Raw genomic sequence first — 18,340 nt, forward strand, 5'->3', positions numbered from 1 at the left:
CATTCTAATCCTCTCTCCAGAAAAACCCACATATGAAAAAATTTTTACATCAAGTCTAGGGTGGTTCACAAACTTGATAAAGTCCACTCACAGGCCCTATGTCCCCAGTGGGAGCAGACAGAGCTTCTTTCTCACTCACAAGGGGTAGAAATAGGCCACCCTTATAAGAAACCTATCTGTGGAACACAGTAAAGTGAGAGGCAGGAAAAGCAAACCTAGGCCCAGTCCATCCTACACTAGGGGCATCAAAGGACACTAGGCCTGGTAGTATGACCTTCCAGCCGTCTGAGACTGTTCTCTGAAGCCTGGCCTCCCTCTGGCTCCGAAGAAACATCCCTCTACAAAGTTTCCTTCTGCTCCTATTCCACGCCCCTGAAAGCAGTCCTCCGACTTGGCATCCCAGGTATACTCTACAACCTGAGTTTCTTTAATATGAATTAGTTAACACAGTTCATAAGTGGAATATTATCATTATGAGGCAAAAGTTGTGTTGGGGGGCACCTGGGTGGCTCAGTTGTTTAAGCGTCTGCCTTCGGCTCAGGTCATGACCCCAGGGTCCTGGGACTGAGCCCCGCATCGGGCTCCCTGCTCAGTGGGGAGCCTGCTTCTCCCTCTCCCTCTGTGCTCTCTCTCTCTCCAATAAATAAAATCTTATATTAAAAAAAAGTTGTGTTGATTTGTATGCAAATTTCCAGCTTGTTAATGTTTTAAAGTGACCAGGTAAGCTTACTCACAATTTTTTTTTTTTTTAAAGATTTTATCCCTTTATTTGACAGAGAGAGAGACAGCGAGAGAGAGAACACAAGCAGGGGGAGTGGGAGAGGGAGAAGCAGGGAGCCCGATGTGGGACTCGATCCCAGGACCCTGGGATCATGACCTGAGCCGAAGGCAGACGCTTAACGACTGAGCCACCCAGGTGCCCAAGCTTCCTCACAATTAAAGAAAAAGCCTTACCTATACAGGGAGACCTAAAGAAAAGAACTGAAACAGAAGTGACCTCTTTTAGTGCAAGGAGTGGCTGGCTGGTTAGTAGCTTCAAAATCCACTATACTTTCTATTAAGTTAAACCAGCTGGAAAAGCTGAGAGTAAAAATAAAGCAAAGATGTTCCCCCCACGTTCATTTTTTTGGGGGATCTCATAAAGAAGTCTATACCCAGGATCACACTTTTTATTTTGATGAAACTAGTTTCTGTTAGAAGCAAATATTCTCAAAGATTTGTATCTCAAAGGAGAAAGCATAGCCTCAAGGTTCAAGACTGCAAAGCACCACCATGCTGAGTACTAACAACAGTGGGCATTTAATGTTAGTAGGACAGCTATTGTTTTCGTATTCCACTGACCAAGCTGCCTACGTCTTGAGTGGTCTGCCGCAACCTCATTCCTCCCATAAGCCCTGTTATTTCCCAAGATTATTTTATTATAGAATATAAGGATTTGCAGGACCATATTAAAGCCCTCATAGCAAAAATGCCTGCACCTTGATATACGTAAAAAAGAGTGCCTTGGGTGCCACGTATGAATATTCTAGTCACTGGAAAGAGATCTCACCTCTCTACTCTAAGTAAATAAAGGGATAGTAGAAGTCTGTGTTTATGGGTGAGACCAGGTACACAAGATAAGGACTGCAAATATATAACACTGTGGCCACCCACAAGATCCTGTGAGGCACGAGGATCAACTGAAATGAGCAGAAACTAGCCCCAGTTTCAGATGTCTAGCACCATTTCTCCCATCCTTTCCAGTTTCCCCTCCCTCCATGAGGTCCATCCAAGGCCAAACCCATGTGTTACCTGTGCCAAGCTTAGCAAAGACCTGCATGGACTCATCAAAACGCTTCTGGCAGAAGAGGTTGAAGGCATACAAGTTCTTGATGTGATGGATCTGTTGCTGCTTTTCGCTGTCAGAATCATCTTTCATCTCCTAGTAAGAGAGTAGAACAGGTAAGAGCGCATTCATTCAACAAATATTTATTCAGTATATACTAGGGATCAGACAACATCATAGGAGGTCTGCATGCCAAAGTGTACAAGACAAGCCACATGGCACCTGCCCTCAAAGACTGTCCTGACAATCTAACCACAAGACTGAGAAGAAACTCTGCAATTAAAATGCAACAGTGTTTCTACAAAATACCTGAGCAGTACCCCTGAAAACAGTCAAGGTCATGAAAAACAAGGAAACTGTAAGAAACTGTCATACAGGGGCACCTGGATGGCTCAGTCGTTAAGCGTCTGCCTTTAGCTCGGGTCATGATCCCAGGGTCCTAGGATCGAGCCCCGCATCGGGCTCCCTGCTCGGCGGGAAGCCTACTTCTCCCTCTCCCACTCCCCCTGTTTGTGCTCCCTCTCTCGCTGTGTCTCTGTCAAATAAATAAATAAAAAATACTAAAACAAATTAAAAAAAAGAAACTGTCATACATCAGAGGACACTAAGGACACAGAACAACTAAATACAATGTAATTTCTGGATTTGAAACTGGAACAGAAAAAGGGCATTAACTAATGGAAAAACTGGTGAAATCTGAATAAAGTCTAGAGTTTAGTTTAAAAACACAAAAAAATCAAAACTAAAAACAGGGTGAGTGAGGACAGAATGCAGGGCATTTAATGTCACTGGCACAGCTGGGCAAGGTTAAGAGCTAAATTAATGCAGCTATTTATTATCTTTGTTTCTTCCTTATAACCTTTTATTCCCCTTATATTTTTTAACCAATCTTTACCACATTTAATTTCTTCCTTCAAAATTTCTTTCCATTTCTTCCCTTCTTTTCCTTTCCTATTCTGTTGCCATCACCCCACTCCAGACCACCATCACCACAGGGCCACACCCCGTCTAAGCCCTCTTGGTGCTTTACAGGTTTTCAGAACCTGGCACAGCCTTCTTCTCTAGCTTATTCCCAGACGCTCAAGCATCACCCTCCACTCCAGTCAGGATGAGCTCCAAGCCATTTCTCCACTTGTTTTCTCTTAACTTCCTCAGGCTCTTACTGCTCCCTCTTTCCCCACCTGATCCTGATCTCGCCTATTCACAAAGGGTCCAACCCTGGGATGTCCTGTCCAGCCCACAGGGAACTGTCCTCTGGCTAAAATTCTGCTCCACATTTTGTCAATAGCGAAGTTTAACATGTACTCGCCCTCTGAAAGCTTCATGTATATTCTTTGATTTATTTAAATAAAAGACAGGTTCCCAAAGAGCTAAGATGGTATCAACCAACCTTCTTTCCTCATAGTACAACACCTAGTAAGTGCAAGTCTAGAAAAGAGAAGGGAAAAATGGAAACCCACTTCCACCTTCTCTACCGAAGATTAAACACACAACCTGCAGCAGGAAGATCACTGAAAAGACCCAAGACCTTCCTGTGAAGAAAAACAGATACTAAAAAAGCTATGTGCTGCATGACACCCTTTAAAGTTCAAAAACTAAATTATTCAAGCACACATATATATGTAAATGGTTAACAAAAAACAACCTTTTAAAATTTATTAATCCCAGTATAACGAACATAGTGTTATATCAGTTTCAGGTGTACACAGCAGTGACTCCACACTTGCATACATCTTCACAGGGGCACGCCGTAATCCCCAGCACCGACTTCTCCCATCCCCCACCACCTCCCCCTCTGGTAAGTTAAAAGTCTGCTTTTGTGGTTTGTCTTTTTCATCCCTTTTGTTTCTTAAATTCCACATGAGTGAAATCATATGGTATTTGCCTTTCTCTGACTGATTTCACTTAGCATTACACGCTCTAGCTCCATTCACGTTGTTGCAAATGGCAGGATTTCATTCTTTTTGATGGCTGAGTAATATTCCATATTACCGATTTGAGATATATAGATGTATATAAATATCTATCTCAGCTCTTCTTTATCCATTCATCTATTGATGGATACTTACGTTGCTTCCATATCTTGGCTATTGTAAATAATGCTGCAATAAGCTTAGGGGCGCATATATCTTTTCGAATTAGCGTTTTTGTATTCTTTGGGTAAATACCCAGTGGTGGAATTATGGGATCATATGGTAATTCTTTTTTTAATTTTTTAAGGAACCTCCATATTGTTTTCCATAGCAGCTGCACCAGTTTGCATTCCTGCCCACAGTTCATAAGGGTTTTTCTTTCTTCACATCCTCACCAACACTTGCTGTTCCTTGTGTTTTTTATTTTAGCCATTCTGACGGGCGTGAGGTGTATCTCATTGTGGTTTTGGCAGCTCCCTCCGCCTTCTGTTTCTCTTCTGATATCTCCCCACAGTTTCACGACTGCCCACGGTTTACCTTGCCAAAGGCAGTAGCTTTTCTGCTTGTAGAGATCCAGATATATATTCTTACATCTCAGGCTGATTTTTCATGGGTGTTCAAAATGGTTTGATAGATATCCAGCTAAATTCTGGGGACCAGTTGAAACGGAGTCCCCTCCTCTGCCATCTTGCCTCCACCTTTCATCGTGGTTTTGATTTGCATTTCCCTGATGAGTGATGTTGAGCATTTTCTCATGTGTCTGTTGGCCATCTGTATGGCTTTCTTTGGAGAAATCTCTGTTCATGTCTTCTGCCCATTTTGTAATTGGATTATTTGCTTTCTGAATGTGCAGTTGTACAAGTTCTTTATGTATTTTGGATACTAACCCTTTATTGAATACGTCATTTGTAAATATCTTCTACCATTCCACAGGTTGTCTTTTAGTTTTGTTGATGGTTTCCTTTGCTGTGCAGAAGCTTTTTATTTTGATGTAGTCCCGATATTTTATTTTTGCTTTTGTTTCCCTTGCCTGAGGAGATGTATCTAGAAAAATGCTGCTATCGCCTATATCAGAGAACGTACTGCCTGTGTTCTCTTCTATGATTTTGACGGTTTCAGGTCTCACATTTAGGTCTTTAATCTATTCTGAGTTTATTTTTGTGTATGGTGCAAAAAAAGTGATCCAGTTTCATTCTTTTGCATACTGCTGTCCAGTTTTCCCAGCACCATTTTTGAAGAGATTTTTTTATCCATTGTATATTCTTGCCTCCTTTGTTGCAGATTAATTAACCATATAATAATGGGTTTATTTCTGAGCTATTCTGTTTCATTGATCTTTGTGTCCATTTTTCTGCCAGTACCATACTGTTTTGATTCCTACAGCTTTACAGTGTATCTTGAAATCTGTCATTGTGATACCTCCCCTCCAACTTTGTTTTTCTTTCTCAAGATTGTTTTGGGTATTTGGGGTCTTCTGTGGGTTACATACAAATTTTAGTACTGTTTGGTATAGTTTTGTGAAAAATGCTCTTGGCATTTTGATAGGGATTGCACTGAATCTATAGATTGCTTTTGGTAGTATGGAGATTTGAACAATATTAATTCTTCCATTCATTGGCATGGGCTATCTTTCCATTTGTGTCATCTTCAATTTTTCATCAATGTTTTCAGAGTACAGGTCTTTCACCTCCTTGGGTAAGGTTTATTCCTAAGTATTTTATTCTTTTTGGTGCAATTGTAAATGGGATAGTTTTCTTAATTTCTCTTTCCACTATTTCATTGTTAGTGTATAGAAATGCCACAGATTTCTGTAGACTGATTTTGTATCCTGTGACTTTACTGAATTCATTTATCAGTTCCAGCAGTTTTTTGGTGGAGTCTTTTGGGTTTTCTATATATAGTATCATGCCATCTGCAAATAGGGATAGTTTTACTTCTTCCTTACTGATTTGGATGCCTTATTTCTTTTTGTTGTCCAACTGCTGTGGCTAACACTTCCAGTACTATGTTGAATAAAAGTGGTGAAAGTGGACATCTTTATCTTGTTCCTGACCTTAGGGGAAAGGTTCTCAGTTTTCCCCATTTAGGATGATATTAGCTGTGGGTTTTTCATATATGGCCTTTATTATGTTGAGGTATATTCCCTCTAAACCTACTTTGTTGAGGGTTTTATCATGAATAGATGTTGTACTTTGTCAAATGCTTTTTCTGGGTCTACTGAAATGATCATTATGGTTCTTATCCTTTCTCTTATTGATGTGATGTATCAGGCTGACTGATTTGCAAATACTGAACCACGCTTGCAACCCAGGAAGAAATCCCACCTGATTGTGGTGAATGATTTTTTAATGTACTGTTGGATTCAGTTAGGAAGTATTTTATTGAGGATTTTTGCATCTGTGTTCATCAGGGATACTGACCCAGGGATACTGTAGTTCTCCTTTTTTTGTAGTATCTTTAACTGGTTTTGGTATCTGGGTAATGCTGACCTCATAGAAGGAATTTGGAAGCTTTCCTTCCTCTTCTGTTTTTTGGAATAGTTTGAGAAGAATAGGCATTAACTCTTCTTTAAATGTTTGGTAGAATTCACCTGTGAAGCCATCTGGTCCCGGTCTTTTGTTTTTTGGGAGTTTTTTGATTACTGATTCAATTTCATTGCTGGTAATCAGTCTGTTCAAATTTTCTATTTCTTATTGATTCAGTTTTGGGAGGTTATATGTTTCTAGGAATTTATTTATATCTTCTAGGTTGTCCAATTCGTTGGTATATAATTTTTCATAATCTCATAATCCTCTTTGTATTTCTGTAGTGTCAATTTCTCCTCTTTCATTTCTAATGTTGTTTGAGTCCTCTCTTTTTTGATGAGTCTGGCTAAATTGGCTATTACCAATTTTGTTGATCTTTTCAAAGAATTAGCTCCTGGTTTCATTAATTTGTTCTACTGTATTGTTTTGTTTCTATTTCACTTATTTCTGCTCTGATCTTTATTATTTCCTTCCTTCTGCTGGTTTGGAGTTTTGATTGTTGTTTTTCTAGCTCTTTTAGGTGTAAGGTTAGGTTGTTGATTTGAGATTTTTCAATAAGAAATACATTTTTAAAGAGCACAATAAACACAAATTTAGGATAATGGTTTGTCTGGAGGGGAGGCAGAAGAATGAGATGGAGAGGAACATATAGGTTATGTAAGCTGTTTTTCTTGGGTAGGATGGTGGGTTCATGGGTATTTATTATTTTAAAAATGAAAAAATATTAGGGCAATGCATGAGTGACAAAAAAATACAAATAAAGTAGTAAGATGCTGAAATTAAATGCCCCAAGAAAAACACAATCTTTATGGGATAGTAAATATTTCTAACGATTAAGACTGGATTTTTGTTTTAAATCCAAAATGTATATATCCAAGATAAATACCACCCTTCAAAAGTATCTATCAGGGGCACCTGGGTGGCTCAGTCATTAAGTGTCTGCCTTCAGCTCAGGTTATGATCCCAGGGTCCTGGGATTGAGCCTTGCATCAGGCTCCCTGCTTGGCGGGAAGCCTGCTTCTCCCTCTCCCACCCCTCTCTCGCTGTGTCTCTGTCAAATAAATAAAATCTTAAAAAAAAAAACAAACAAAACAAAAGTATCTGTCACGTGACTATAAACATAAATTCCAAAATTTGTGACCACTGCTTTCCTCTCAGAAATAATTTACAAAATATTCTAAAAACTAAGCTTTTTAAATATTCATAAAAATCTCTTCTCTTTTACTAAATTAGCACTGTCTAGTTTAAGGTCTAGGATCAGAATGACCTTTGGTTGTTTCCTAAAATCAAATCCACTCTCTACAGACAATAATCACCACTGGGGATATTTAAAAGAACAAGACAAGTCTCAGAAGTCAGTCTCCAAGAAGTGTGTTGGCAATGAGAGAACTGCCAAAGCAAAAGCATGGGCACTACTTGGCTGTGAACAACATTCCATCCTAACATTTAAGGAGAGTGGCAGCCATAAATATAAGAGTGCAGCCCCCCCAATGCAGCAACTCGAGGTGGTTTCAGAAACCTGAAGAAGGCCTGCTTATCCAAAGACAGGGATCTACTGTTGGAAGGAATTCTGAAAAGCCCTCTAGTTGTTGCATTCAATCAGACTATAATCTTACATTATGATTGTTATTTTATTTCATTTTTTTATGATTGTTATTTTAATGCTTACATTGTCTTATTTTTCAAGGCTATTAAATTATCAAGGCTACATCATATCTATTAAATTATTTTATTGTCTTCTAAATTCTAGGAGATACTATTATTATAATTGGCATTCATTCTACATTTGACAGATAAGCCATCTGAAAAAGTGAAATTATTTAGTTATATAGATACTTTATGGCAGAGTCAGACCCTGAATCCAAGTCCCTTAAACTTGCAGCTCTGTGCTTATTCTACCAGTCCAAACTAAACATAAACATCTAAACCAAAATCACTTGCTTTGGAGAACAATGAGGAAGGCAGACTCACATCCAAATCTCAGAAATAGTACTTACTGCGAGCTGTAGAGCCAATTCAAACTGCTTGTCCTGGAGAAGCTGTTGGATTTGGGTTGCCATGGGGACAGGAATGAGTCTCCAAACAAAATGATTGCTGGCCACATAGATAATGTTTGATCTGGAGGCAGGAATAAGAATATTAGCAAAAGAGCATAGGCTTTATGATGACACAGGTGATTTTAAAAGCTTTGCCATAATATGGCAGCTATAGTAAAAAAAGAAATTCCTTACCCTCCCGAGGTAATGAAGCGGGGCCTTTGCAATTCAATGCTCTGGACCAGAAGCCTTGGTTCAAATGTTCGGATCTCCACATATCGAGGCAAAACTGCAACGATGTAGGGAGGCTGGTGCTCTGTACAAGAAAGAACACTTTGAGCTGTAGACCTGGTCTAAGGCTTTAGGTTTAGGGATTGCTTCAATTTCCCATTTCTAAGCTGCATTCAGATGGGATCTCCAAATAGTCCACTACTCAAATACCAAGTGAGGATCCTACGCTGTGATATCCAAAGGGAAAAAAAAAATTGTTTTGTCCAAGTGACGCTAAGAGAAATCTCGTGCACAAGAAGGATGCATCCAGCTTTGCTGAGAGTGACCTGATCCCACTCCTACCATCAGGTGAAAGCTTCACCCGCTCCCTTTCTCATCAGTCACAAAACCAAGGCAGAGAAAGGGCAGCTGCAGCTGCCCCTAACAACGCATCAGTGGGAGAAGGTTACATGACCTCTTCTTTCATTCTCTTGGGAAGGGCAAGAGGAAGGCAACTTCTTTTTTCCCTAAAATGAGGCTAAAGAGAGTTCCACATTTCTGGCAAAGGTTGTTTCTGCTTGAGATTTTCACAGGGAAAAGATGCAAAACTCCACCTGACGCTTAATGGGTCACAGAGAAAGCAGCTGGTTGGCATTCTCAGTGTGGCAGTTTTCTACCACTTATATGAGGTCCAATCATGGAAAGAGAAAGTAGAAGGGCCGGGGGAGGGAGAAAAGGCTTGTTAATAGATACGGAGTTTTACTGTTGCAAGATGAGAAAGTTTTGAAATCTGTTGCATGGACAATGTGAATATGCAAAACTACTGAACTGTAATAGAATATAATGGTAAAGATGATAGATTTTATGTTTCTTTTTTTTAACCACAATTAAAATAGAAAAATTTTTAAAGGGAAAAAAAAAAGTAAGAAATGAACCACTAGATGGCATAATTATCATATAGAAACTTAACCTCAAAGACTATATTCATAATTTCTTAGTGTGGCTAATTTGCTATGGATTTATTTTTGTCATTTATTTTCTGACAAAAAATTTTTCATTGTATATATGCAGTTTATACAGTAAAAATTTTAAAAGCCAGAAGGGAACTGGCCTAATATTTCCATCACTTTGAATGCTATTGCTGTTACTATGCTAGTATTTTTCATCTTATAAAAAAATTAAATTAAAAAACATGTTGTTTGGTATTGGATTTTTTAGTTCTCTTTTTATGCTGGCCTCATTCTTAAAAACTAGGATAATCCCCTTTATTGTTAATTTGTATAAATATGTAAAATTTCTCTCTCCTTTAATCTGGCCCACTTTAATAAGGTCTAATTTAATAAAAAAAGGTAATCTATAATAGAAAGGCTTTTGGTTGTCATATTGTACCATGGTCTGGTCTCCCCAACTCTTTGACAACAGAGTTGGTCTGGATCTCTGTATCTCCAAACTTGGCAGAGTGGCAGGTATACAGCAGACGTCTAATAAATGGCCGACAACGACCGTGATTCATCTATTCAGCAAGCATTTCCTAAAAGGCTATGTTTTGGGCCCTACTCCAAGTGGATCAAGACATAAGTCCAGAGCTCACAGAGCTCCTACACAGAGGAGACAGATGACTCACTGCATCCAGGGGGACAGTGTGGGCGCCATGAGAAAACTGAAAGGGCTTTGGAAGCACCAAGGGGGAAGTGATTCATTCTGCCTGCGAGTCAGAGAAGACTTCATGGAGGAAGTGCCACTGAACAGGGCCTTGTCACGTGAGCAGGACAGTGCTGGGCAGAGAAGAAAAGAGGCAAGAGCGCAGGTGATGATGGCTCGGTGAGGGGAGTCCAAGATGCCTGTAGTCTGGGTGAAGTGGTAAAGGCAGGAGCATAAGTATAAATGAAGTTTCAAATGCACACCACTGAAGTTTAGTCTTCGTCCTGTCAGATGGTGGTTCTCCCACCCTACCTAGAAAGAATGCCCTCTCCCTCCCTCGGTATGTTAAGGCACAGAAACGTTTTTGAGAAACACTGCCAAAGGCACGGGGCACTAACAAAGGTTTTAAAACAGGAACTCTCACACTAGGGAGTAGGGAGCATACTTCAAGCATATTACACACATCTTCATCAATTCTACCGCAGCTCCTCTTCTGAAGGGAACACAAGCGCCCCCCAGAACACCATGAAGCTTTTCATGAAGCTCTTAGCCCCTCCAACTTGTTAATACATAATCTTGGGCCTTACAAAATATTGTCCTTTTGACTTTTCTTCCTTCTGATCTGTTCATCTCTAACAACCACCAGAATAATTACCCTAGAACATGATGGTTTTACCAAAACATTCTACCAGTTGGGAATCTACTGGCATCTCAGACCTTTGCATGGGCCTCTAACAAGCGGCCCTACCCTTATTCCTCTGTAATTCACACCACCTGTTTTAACCAGGTCAGTCTCTGTAATGCTCTGTCACAAATGAGCATTTCCAATCATTTTTTATTTTTTTATGTAATTATTTTTTCTTTAAATTTTTATTGTTATGTTAATCACCATACATTACATCATTAGTTTTTGATGTAGTGTTCCATGAGTCATTGTGCATAACACCCAGTGCTCCATGCAGAACGTGCCCTCTTTAATACCCAACACCAGGCTAACCCATCCCCCCACCCCCTCCCCTCTAGAACCCTCAGTTTGTTTTTCAGAGTCCATTGTCTCTCATGGTTCGTCTCCCCCTCCGATTTACTCCCCTTCATTCTTCTCCTCCTGCTATCTTCTTCTTTTTTTTTCCAATCATTTTTCGAACTATTTTTTTCTACCTAGAATGAAAGGAATTTTTCTTCAAGCCAAGTCATAAACTCCCTGCCTGGTCTAGTCCAATCTTACCTATGTAATGAAACTTCTTACTGGCAAGTTGAACTTTCTGAACGACTGAATCTCAGCTCATCCAACTGACCACCTTAAGCACTGACTTGTTTTCTCTCTTTATCCAAGATGTTATCCTTACCTCCCCAGCTAGAGTCCTTAAAGATGGCATGTCTGTATGCCCCACTCCACAGCAGTAACTATTTTTAAAATGCTCACTCTTCTGACTGAAAATGAATTGCTGCGAGGGTGGTCACACACTTCCAGGCAATTCCACTGCTGAGAGCCTGAGGCAGGGTGGGAGCAGAAACACCTAATGTGCAGGCCAAAGACTTACATCTAAATGCAATCTGCACCTCCAAGCTACAAAACAACAGAAGCAATAACCACCACGTCAAAAGCACTTCAATACTGAGTTACATGTATTACAGGAATAAATAAAGAATTGCCACTAATTTCCAAATGTAGTCTATCTGGCAGAGGACACAATAAAACCATTACAAAGAAGGTAAAACAAAAAGGACTCAGAAGTAAAACTATATGGCAATAGATAATCACTTCCTAAAACATATAACTGTTTATATTTTTCCCCCTCTGGGGCAAAACCTGGCTTTCTACAAAAATCAGGATATCCCATTTTTAATAACTTTAAACATTTGTCTACTTCTAAGAAGGGGAACTGAGAGTAAATGACATTATAAACCACAGTCTGTGAAAGCCCATAAATGGAATTCCATTCTGCAAGGATGACACACAACCCCGGCCCACAGTGGGAAATGGCCGCTATGGTGGTCTCACCCATGGCCATTGGTATGTCTGTCCAGTTCAAGGCACATTTCTGTGTGCAGATCCCCTCCTCATTGAGCACCACGGTGAGATCATCCTGACCCACAGCCACTTTTCCATCTGCCAGAGGTGCAACTAATGGCTCCAGCTGTTTTCCTGTTGGAAAGAGCTCTTTGATGGACCCTTTTCCATCCACCTATAGGGAGACACAAAGTGAGTCAACCAGCGTTCTCTTGCTAGAGGCATGAACACGGGCTGAAAAATCCAAATAAAACCCCGAACCTACAGAAGCCAATAATATTCCTTGTTTGGCATAAGGAAATATTATGGAGTTTGTTATGACAAATTTTGTCATCACAACATAGAACAAGTTCTCTTTTTCTCTAACACAGAGACAAGCATCTAACCTGGCAACTAACAATGTCAAGTGCTGGTGAGGATGCAGAGCAACTGGAACTCTCATTCGCTGCTGGTGAGAATGCAGATGGTACAGCCATTTTGTTTGTTGGCTTCTTCTAAAGTTAAATATATACTTACCATACAACCCAATAATCCCATTCCTTAGGCACTTGCTCAAGAGAAATGAAAACTTATGTTTACATCAAAACCTATACGCAAATGTTTATAGCAGCTTTATTCATAATGGCTAAAAACTGGAAACAACTTTGTCCTTCAACTGATGAATGGATTAACAAACCACAGTACATCCATACCATGGACCACTACTCAGCCATAAAGAATATAATGACACACACAATGCAGATGGATGTCAAATGCATTATGCTAAGTGAAAGAAGCCATATTCAAAAGGCTACATACTGTAGGATTCCATTTATATGACATTCTGGAAAAGGCAAAACTATAAGAGATGAAGAACAGATCAGTGATTACTAGAAGTTGGGGCATAGGAAAAGAGGTTGACTTCAAAGGGGCAGCAAGAGGGCATTTTTTGGGTGATGGAACTGCTCTGAATCTTGATTGTGGTGGTCCTTATGTGACTCTAAGCATCTGTTAGAACTGTACATCAAAAAGAATGAATTTTACTGTCTGATCTAATTTTTGAATAGCTCGGGCCTAAACCAAGATTTCCCACCCTCAAAAGACTGTACCCTCAAGAAGAGGATGGCAGCATTCGAGGTAGTCAGAGGAAAGAGAGCCTACTCTCCAGCTTCTGGCTCTGTATCCCCAGCCCTCACAGACTTCTTTCAGCACCTATAGGCCTCACTGCTACTCTGCTCATCAGTCAGCTGGAGAGGAGCGACTCCTCTAAGAGTTTGCAACTCTGATGCTGATAAAATCAGGACATTCCAACAATGTAAATACAGAACAAATATATTAACTAGATAAATAATGAAGAGCTAACACGGTGGGGAGTAGGGAAGTGGGGAGAAATGGAGATGGGGGAGAAAGGCTTCTAGAATTGCCAAGTCTGGAATACGAGAGGGGTATAAAGCTAAGGAATTTGGATTATTCTACGAAATGCATGGTATATCAACCTATTCTACATACAGTATGCATAATGGAGGAGAAAAACCAATGTAATGGATATTTACCACTTAGGTTAAGAAAAAGAGGTTATAAAACAATGTGTATAACATGCTATTTTTGTAAATAGGTGGAAGCTCATCTACTGAAAGTTTAACAGTGATTATTTCTGAGTGAAGGGATTATGGGTGATTTGTACTTTCTTTATCTTGCTTATCTATATTTCCTAATTTTTTATATTAACATATGTGGCTTTTGAAATTTAAAAAAGAAGTAAAAATAATTTTTAAAATAAATATACTAAAAGATTTTGGGTTGCAGGAAACTCAAAGTCTTAAAAATACTTCAGTTAATACTCAGGGCGCCTGGGTGGCTCAGTTGGTTAAGCATCTGCCTTCAGCTCAGGTCATGATCCCGGAGTCTTGGGATCGAGTTCCGCATTGGGCTCCCTGCTCAGTGGGGAGCCTGCTTCTCCTTCTCCCTCTGCCTGCCTCTCCCTCTGCTTGTGCTCTCTCTCTGACAAATAAATAAACAAAATCCTTAAAAATATAATACTTAAGTTAATACTAAAATTAGCTTATAATTCCTGAGCACTGAAACCTTAAGATGACAGTCCATGGTAATGCTGTTGAATGGAGGCAAGCAGCCCTAATTATCTGTCCCAATAATTAGATACAGGATGTGGATAATTCATTATGTAGAGAATTGAGAGTTGATGCTGACTGGCATCAGACATCTATTTGTAGAGATGCTGAGAAGCATAAAAAAAAAATAACCAAACATACAAACACAAACCCTGTTATGCCAAAACACTACTTAAGGCAGTCTCTTGACTTGTAGTTCAAATCACATGATCCTCTCCCCCAGGTAAATAGATGATATATGCAAAAGAATAAGTTTTACCCTTATTAGGTAGTAGTCTCTCTTGAAACCCACACAGATAGAATTTTCGCACCAGGCCATGGACTTGGGCACATCTGGTACACTAAAGTCCCCCTGAAGAAAGAAAGCAAGAGTTCAAATGGAAAGACGTTAAAAGAAAAGAAAAAAAAACAAAAAACAAACTATGACTTTCCTGTTATTCTACCTCCACTGCAAAATCACCCTCACTCTCATCTAAATACAAGTCTGTAAGCGCAAGGCCGGGAAACCACCTGTAACAAAAATTTATGTCACCCATGAACTGGATCACTAGATGCCCTTAGAAAAGGTGAAACCCATTTTGAAATAAATCAGTCTGTATAAACATTGCAGAACTGGATTACCACTGCCTCTGAAGACCAGGAGACTGACGAGTGGCCGTGAATAGACTCCCCTGTACTCACGGCAGAGTGTTCATCCGAGAGAGCTCTTAGACGGAGGCCCTGACCTTCAGTATTACTGAAGAGGAAGCCTTTCAAGCTGTGAATCAACACGGACCAGGTAACATGGACTTCACCTGCAATTCATGGAATTCCCTGTCCTTCCAGAAGTAGAGCTGCAGCTTCTTTTTGACGGCCACACACATCCGCAGCACCTCCTCACCGGTCTCTGTGTGCTGGGAAGAGACACCCAGAGGAAATGAGGATATGTATGCGATGACTCCATAACTGAGTGACAGCTAAATTCGAGATTTTCTACCTTGAAATGGCTACTAATCTGAAAATCCCCTGTAATACAAAGTCACCCTTGCCAGACAAACGGAGTGGAAGAACACCATTTTTCTAAGACATTCTTAGAAACAATAGGCTGAGGAGCACTTCCTCCCCAAGGGCTGCCAGCCAAAGACCCCAACCCCAGCAAATCTCTAGGACATTCATAATTCACACAGGAAAATCCCAGGGCAGGCCTTCACCTATGTAACTGCTTACTCCTTTTTTTCTTAAATGTTTCTCACTCATGGCTGTCAATACATGCTGGTCAGGGATCAGCATGTGTCAGTGGCCACTTTCAATCCTTTAAGGAGGGGGGAGAAAAGAAAGGTCCAAACATAAAACAATGCATTGTCGATGGAGACCACAAAAGGCTAAAAAGTGATCTAAGCTGAGTAGAAGTTGGTAAGGCAGATTTTGAATAATGTAAGGATGATGAATTGGCACAAATAAAAAGAAATGTCTTTCTCAAATGACCAAAAAACCCCTATAGACAAAGAATACAATAATATGTTCAGAACTTAATGTCCCATTGCTATGTTCGTGATACTGGTTAAGTCTGGATTTCCCCACTAATGGTTTGTCCATGGCAAAGGCTTTTATCATGGGTTAGTTGGTCTGGTGCTCTAATTAGCACAAACACGGGGAGCCCAAATGTTTCCCCTTCGGACCACATACAAAGGGGGAAATTTCTCTAATACAATCCAAAATCAAACACTTTCTCTCGAGTCTCTGCTGGGTTCGCATATAAATGTTATTCTTCCCACCTAATGGTAGGAATAATGTAAGAAAGACTCTATTTATTAAAACATGAAGTCAAATTTCACCTTGCCTACACTTACCTGGAGGTCACATGTGAATAGTGAGGCTCCCTTTGCCTTTGAAACCGTAGTGATTTGTTGAAATGTCAGTAAGTCATGGACATAAATGTTATTTTCTGTTTGGAAGGAGGTATAACAAGTATAAATTATCACAATTCTCTACACACACAAAAATAACTAATGATGAGAAGAACCAAATGGCAAGTGTTGGTTGAAGATGTATCTTCAGTTTCACTAACAATGATTTATTCTGGCCTGTTATCAGAATTACATTACAAAATGTTAGAGGTAACTTTTGTTCCTTTAAATTCGGGCTGGCTGAAGACAGCTCTCTTGCTACCAAAGCAATCTTACACTCTGTCTTTCTCAAGTCTGGAAATTTGTGATGCATTATTTGTACAAGAACAGACTCTCAAAGCTACTTCCATTAGGAGGCCTCAGCGGAAGAAAGGAAATCCTCTGTGGATTTGGTACAATCTCATGGCAAGGATTTCTTTTCTGGCAAAGCAAGCAAAATAATTTCACTCGGGTCTCCTACCTAGTTTTACTCCTGAAGATTTAGTTACTTTAAATGTTTCTCTCTCCACCTAGAAACTTAGTTTAAAATGATTCTACCATGTGAGCCCTGGGCTGAACAGTAGAAAGCATGAGGCAAGTTTCTAGTCCTCTGTTAAGAAAAGGACTTGCTGGCTGCCTTCAATTGAATCTATGGCTTTTCAAATGAGGCCTGAATAGTCTGGCTTTGATGTGTCTCTCCCTTATCTCTTGCCACTCTGCCACTCTCCACCACACTTCCTAGGTCTGGCCAGAATCCAGAGCCTCTGCTTAAAATGCTCTGCCTTCCTCTCTCTTCCTGTCAAAATCCTAATCATCCACTAGATGATGTTGTCTTTCCCATTACTAAGATCCATAACATTTTTTATAAATTTCCACTGTAATTTATCACACTGTATCATGATTACTTTCTGTCATTTCAGTCTTCACAATCAGAACATAAATCTCAAAGACAGAAACCATGTCTCATTCAACTTGGTATCCCCAGTGCCTAGAGCAGAGCTCAATAAATATCTGAATAAATGAATGAATGAATGAATGACACTCCATGGAGACCAGAGCTCAAGTTTATGAGGGATGCTGTTGCCTTTAATACCTGTGTACCCTGCTGTGTCTGGTTTGGAACAGGTCAGTTTCAATGTCTATCAAATTAACCATGAAAGTGTGATTAATCAGGTCACAGCTTTTGTTTTTCGACACAGGAGATACAACTGCAACCCCTTTTCTTACCTAACAAGCTGACCAGAATCTTAAACTGGGAAACCACGTGGATCTGGAAAAGAACAAATCATGAGACTCAATTAAACATTTCCAACAAGGCTTAACAAATGTTCATTTAAGTACAGTACTAAAAAGGGACTAAAGAGTCTATGCCAATGACAGGGATCTGACTGATATTTATGTGCAATCGCAATTTCTGCTCATTATAGAGGATCTGAGGCACATGATGGATGAACCCAGATCCCTGAATAAATGGGAGAACAGACAGCAGAAGATTCAGAGTTAATAAATAATATTATCAAAGTTCTAGCTTTGACAGGGTCTCATGGAAATCAAATATTCTTGTAGTTACCATTATCACTGCCTACCTGCTGAATCTTTTTGGAGAAGTTTTTATTGGATTTCTCTAATGTCACTTCAAACCTGTTGCAACCTATGGAAAAGAAACAAACATTCATAGTTCCAAATATGTAAAAATAACCACAACAAAAAATGCTGCTCCACATTCCTGCAGGAATCTAAAAATTCCTAAAGACTGGAAGCTGGAGATCTACACTAGACAGCTGTCTTCACTGAGTACAGGAAGCTGCTTTCAACTCCAATTTTAGAACAGAGGGTTTCATGTACCTTCACTTGGCATTAGCAGAAAGAATCATACCACAGAAATTCACTGAAGCTGCCAAGGTACTTGTGAGTCTGAAGGTCTTATCCTACAAAACAGTACCTTGGCTAAGTGTCTATAAAAAGTAACAGTCAAATACCAGAGCCCAAGCAATGAAACCCAGCCCGGAGCATCCTTAGATCTAGACCAACTAAAGCCCAGCAGCTACCCTATGTCCTGCATCATGGGACAGAGCAAACACTATCCCCTCAGCTAAAGCGATTTAATGCATCTACACTTACTGCTGCTCTCAGGAGATGCTACATCAGTTGGCACTGTTACAAAAAGGGAAGAAAGTGACATACCATAAAAACATGTGATACCCGC

At 39.9% G+C, this 18,340-nt stretch overlaps 1 protein-coding gene across 1 annotated transcript in view; it reads right to left on the minus strand.

Annotated features, from left to right (window-relative positions):
• VPS39 (VPS39 subunit of HOPS complex) overlaps positions 1–18,340 on the minus strand; it is a 48,585-nt gene that overhangs the window by 17,916 nt on the left and 12,329 nt on the right. Inside the window, exons 3-11 of the mRNA XM_025883624.2 lie at positions 17,721–17,785; positions 17,362–17,404; positions 16,099–16,193; positions 15,064–15,162; positions 14,529–14,621; positions 12,153–12,336; positions 8,495–8,615; positions 8,261–8,381; positions 1,792–1,921 (exon numbers count right to left, since the gene is read on the minus strand). Coding sequence (XP_025739409.1) covers positions 1,792–1,921; positions 8,261–8,381; positions 8,495–8,615; positions 12,153–12,336; positions 14,529–14,621; positions 15,064–15,162; positions 16,099–16,193; positions 17,362–17,404; positions 17,721–17,785 — 951 coding nt within the window. The remainder of the gene's footprint in view (positions 1–1,791; positions 1,922–8,260; positions 8,382–8,494; positions 8,616–12,152; positions 12,337–14,528; positions 14,622–15,063; positions 15,163–16,098; positions 16,194–17,361; positions 17,405–17,720; positions 17,786–18,340) is intronic.

This window comes from Callorhinus ursinus, unplaced genomic scaffold, assembly GCF_003265705.2.
Source record: "Callorhinus ursinus isolate GAN/ISIS: 27379988/994484 unplaced genomic scaffold, GSC_fseal_2.0 scaffold25, whole genome shotgun sequence".
NCBI classification, from domain to species: Eukaryota; Metazoa; Chordata; class Mammalia; order Carnivora; family Otariidae; genus Callorhinus; species Callorhinus ursinus.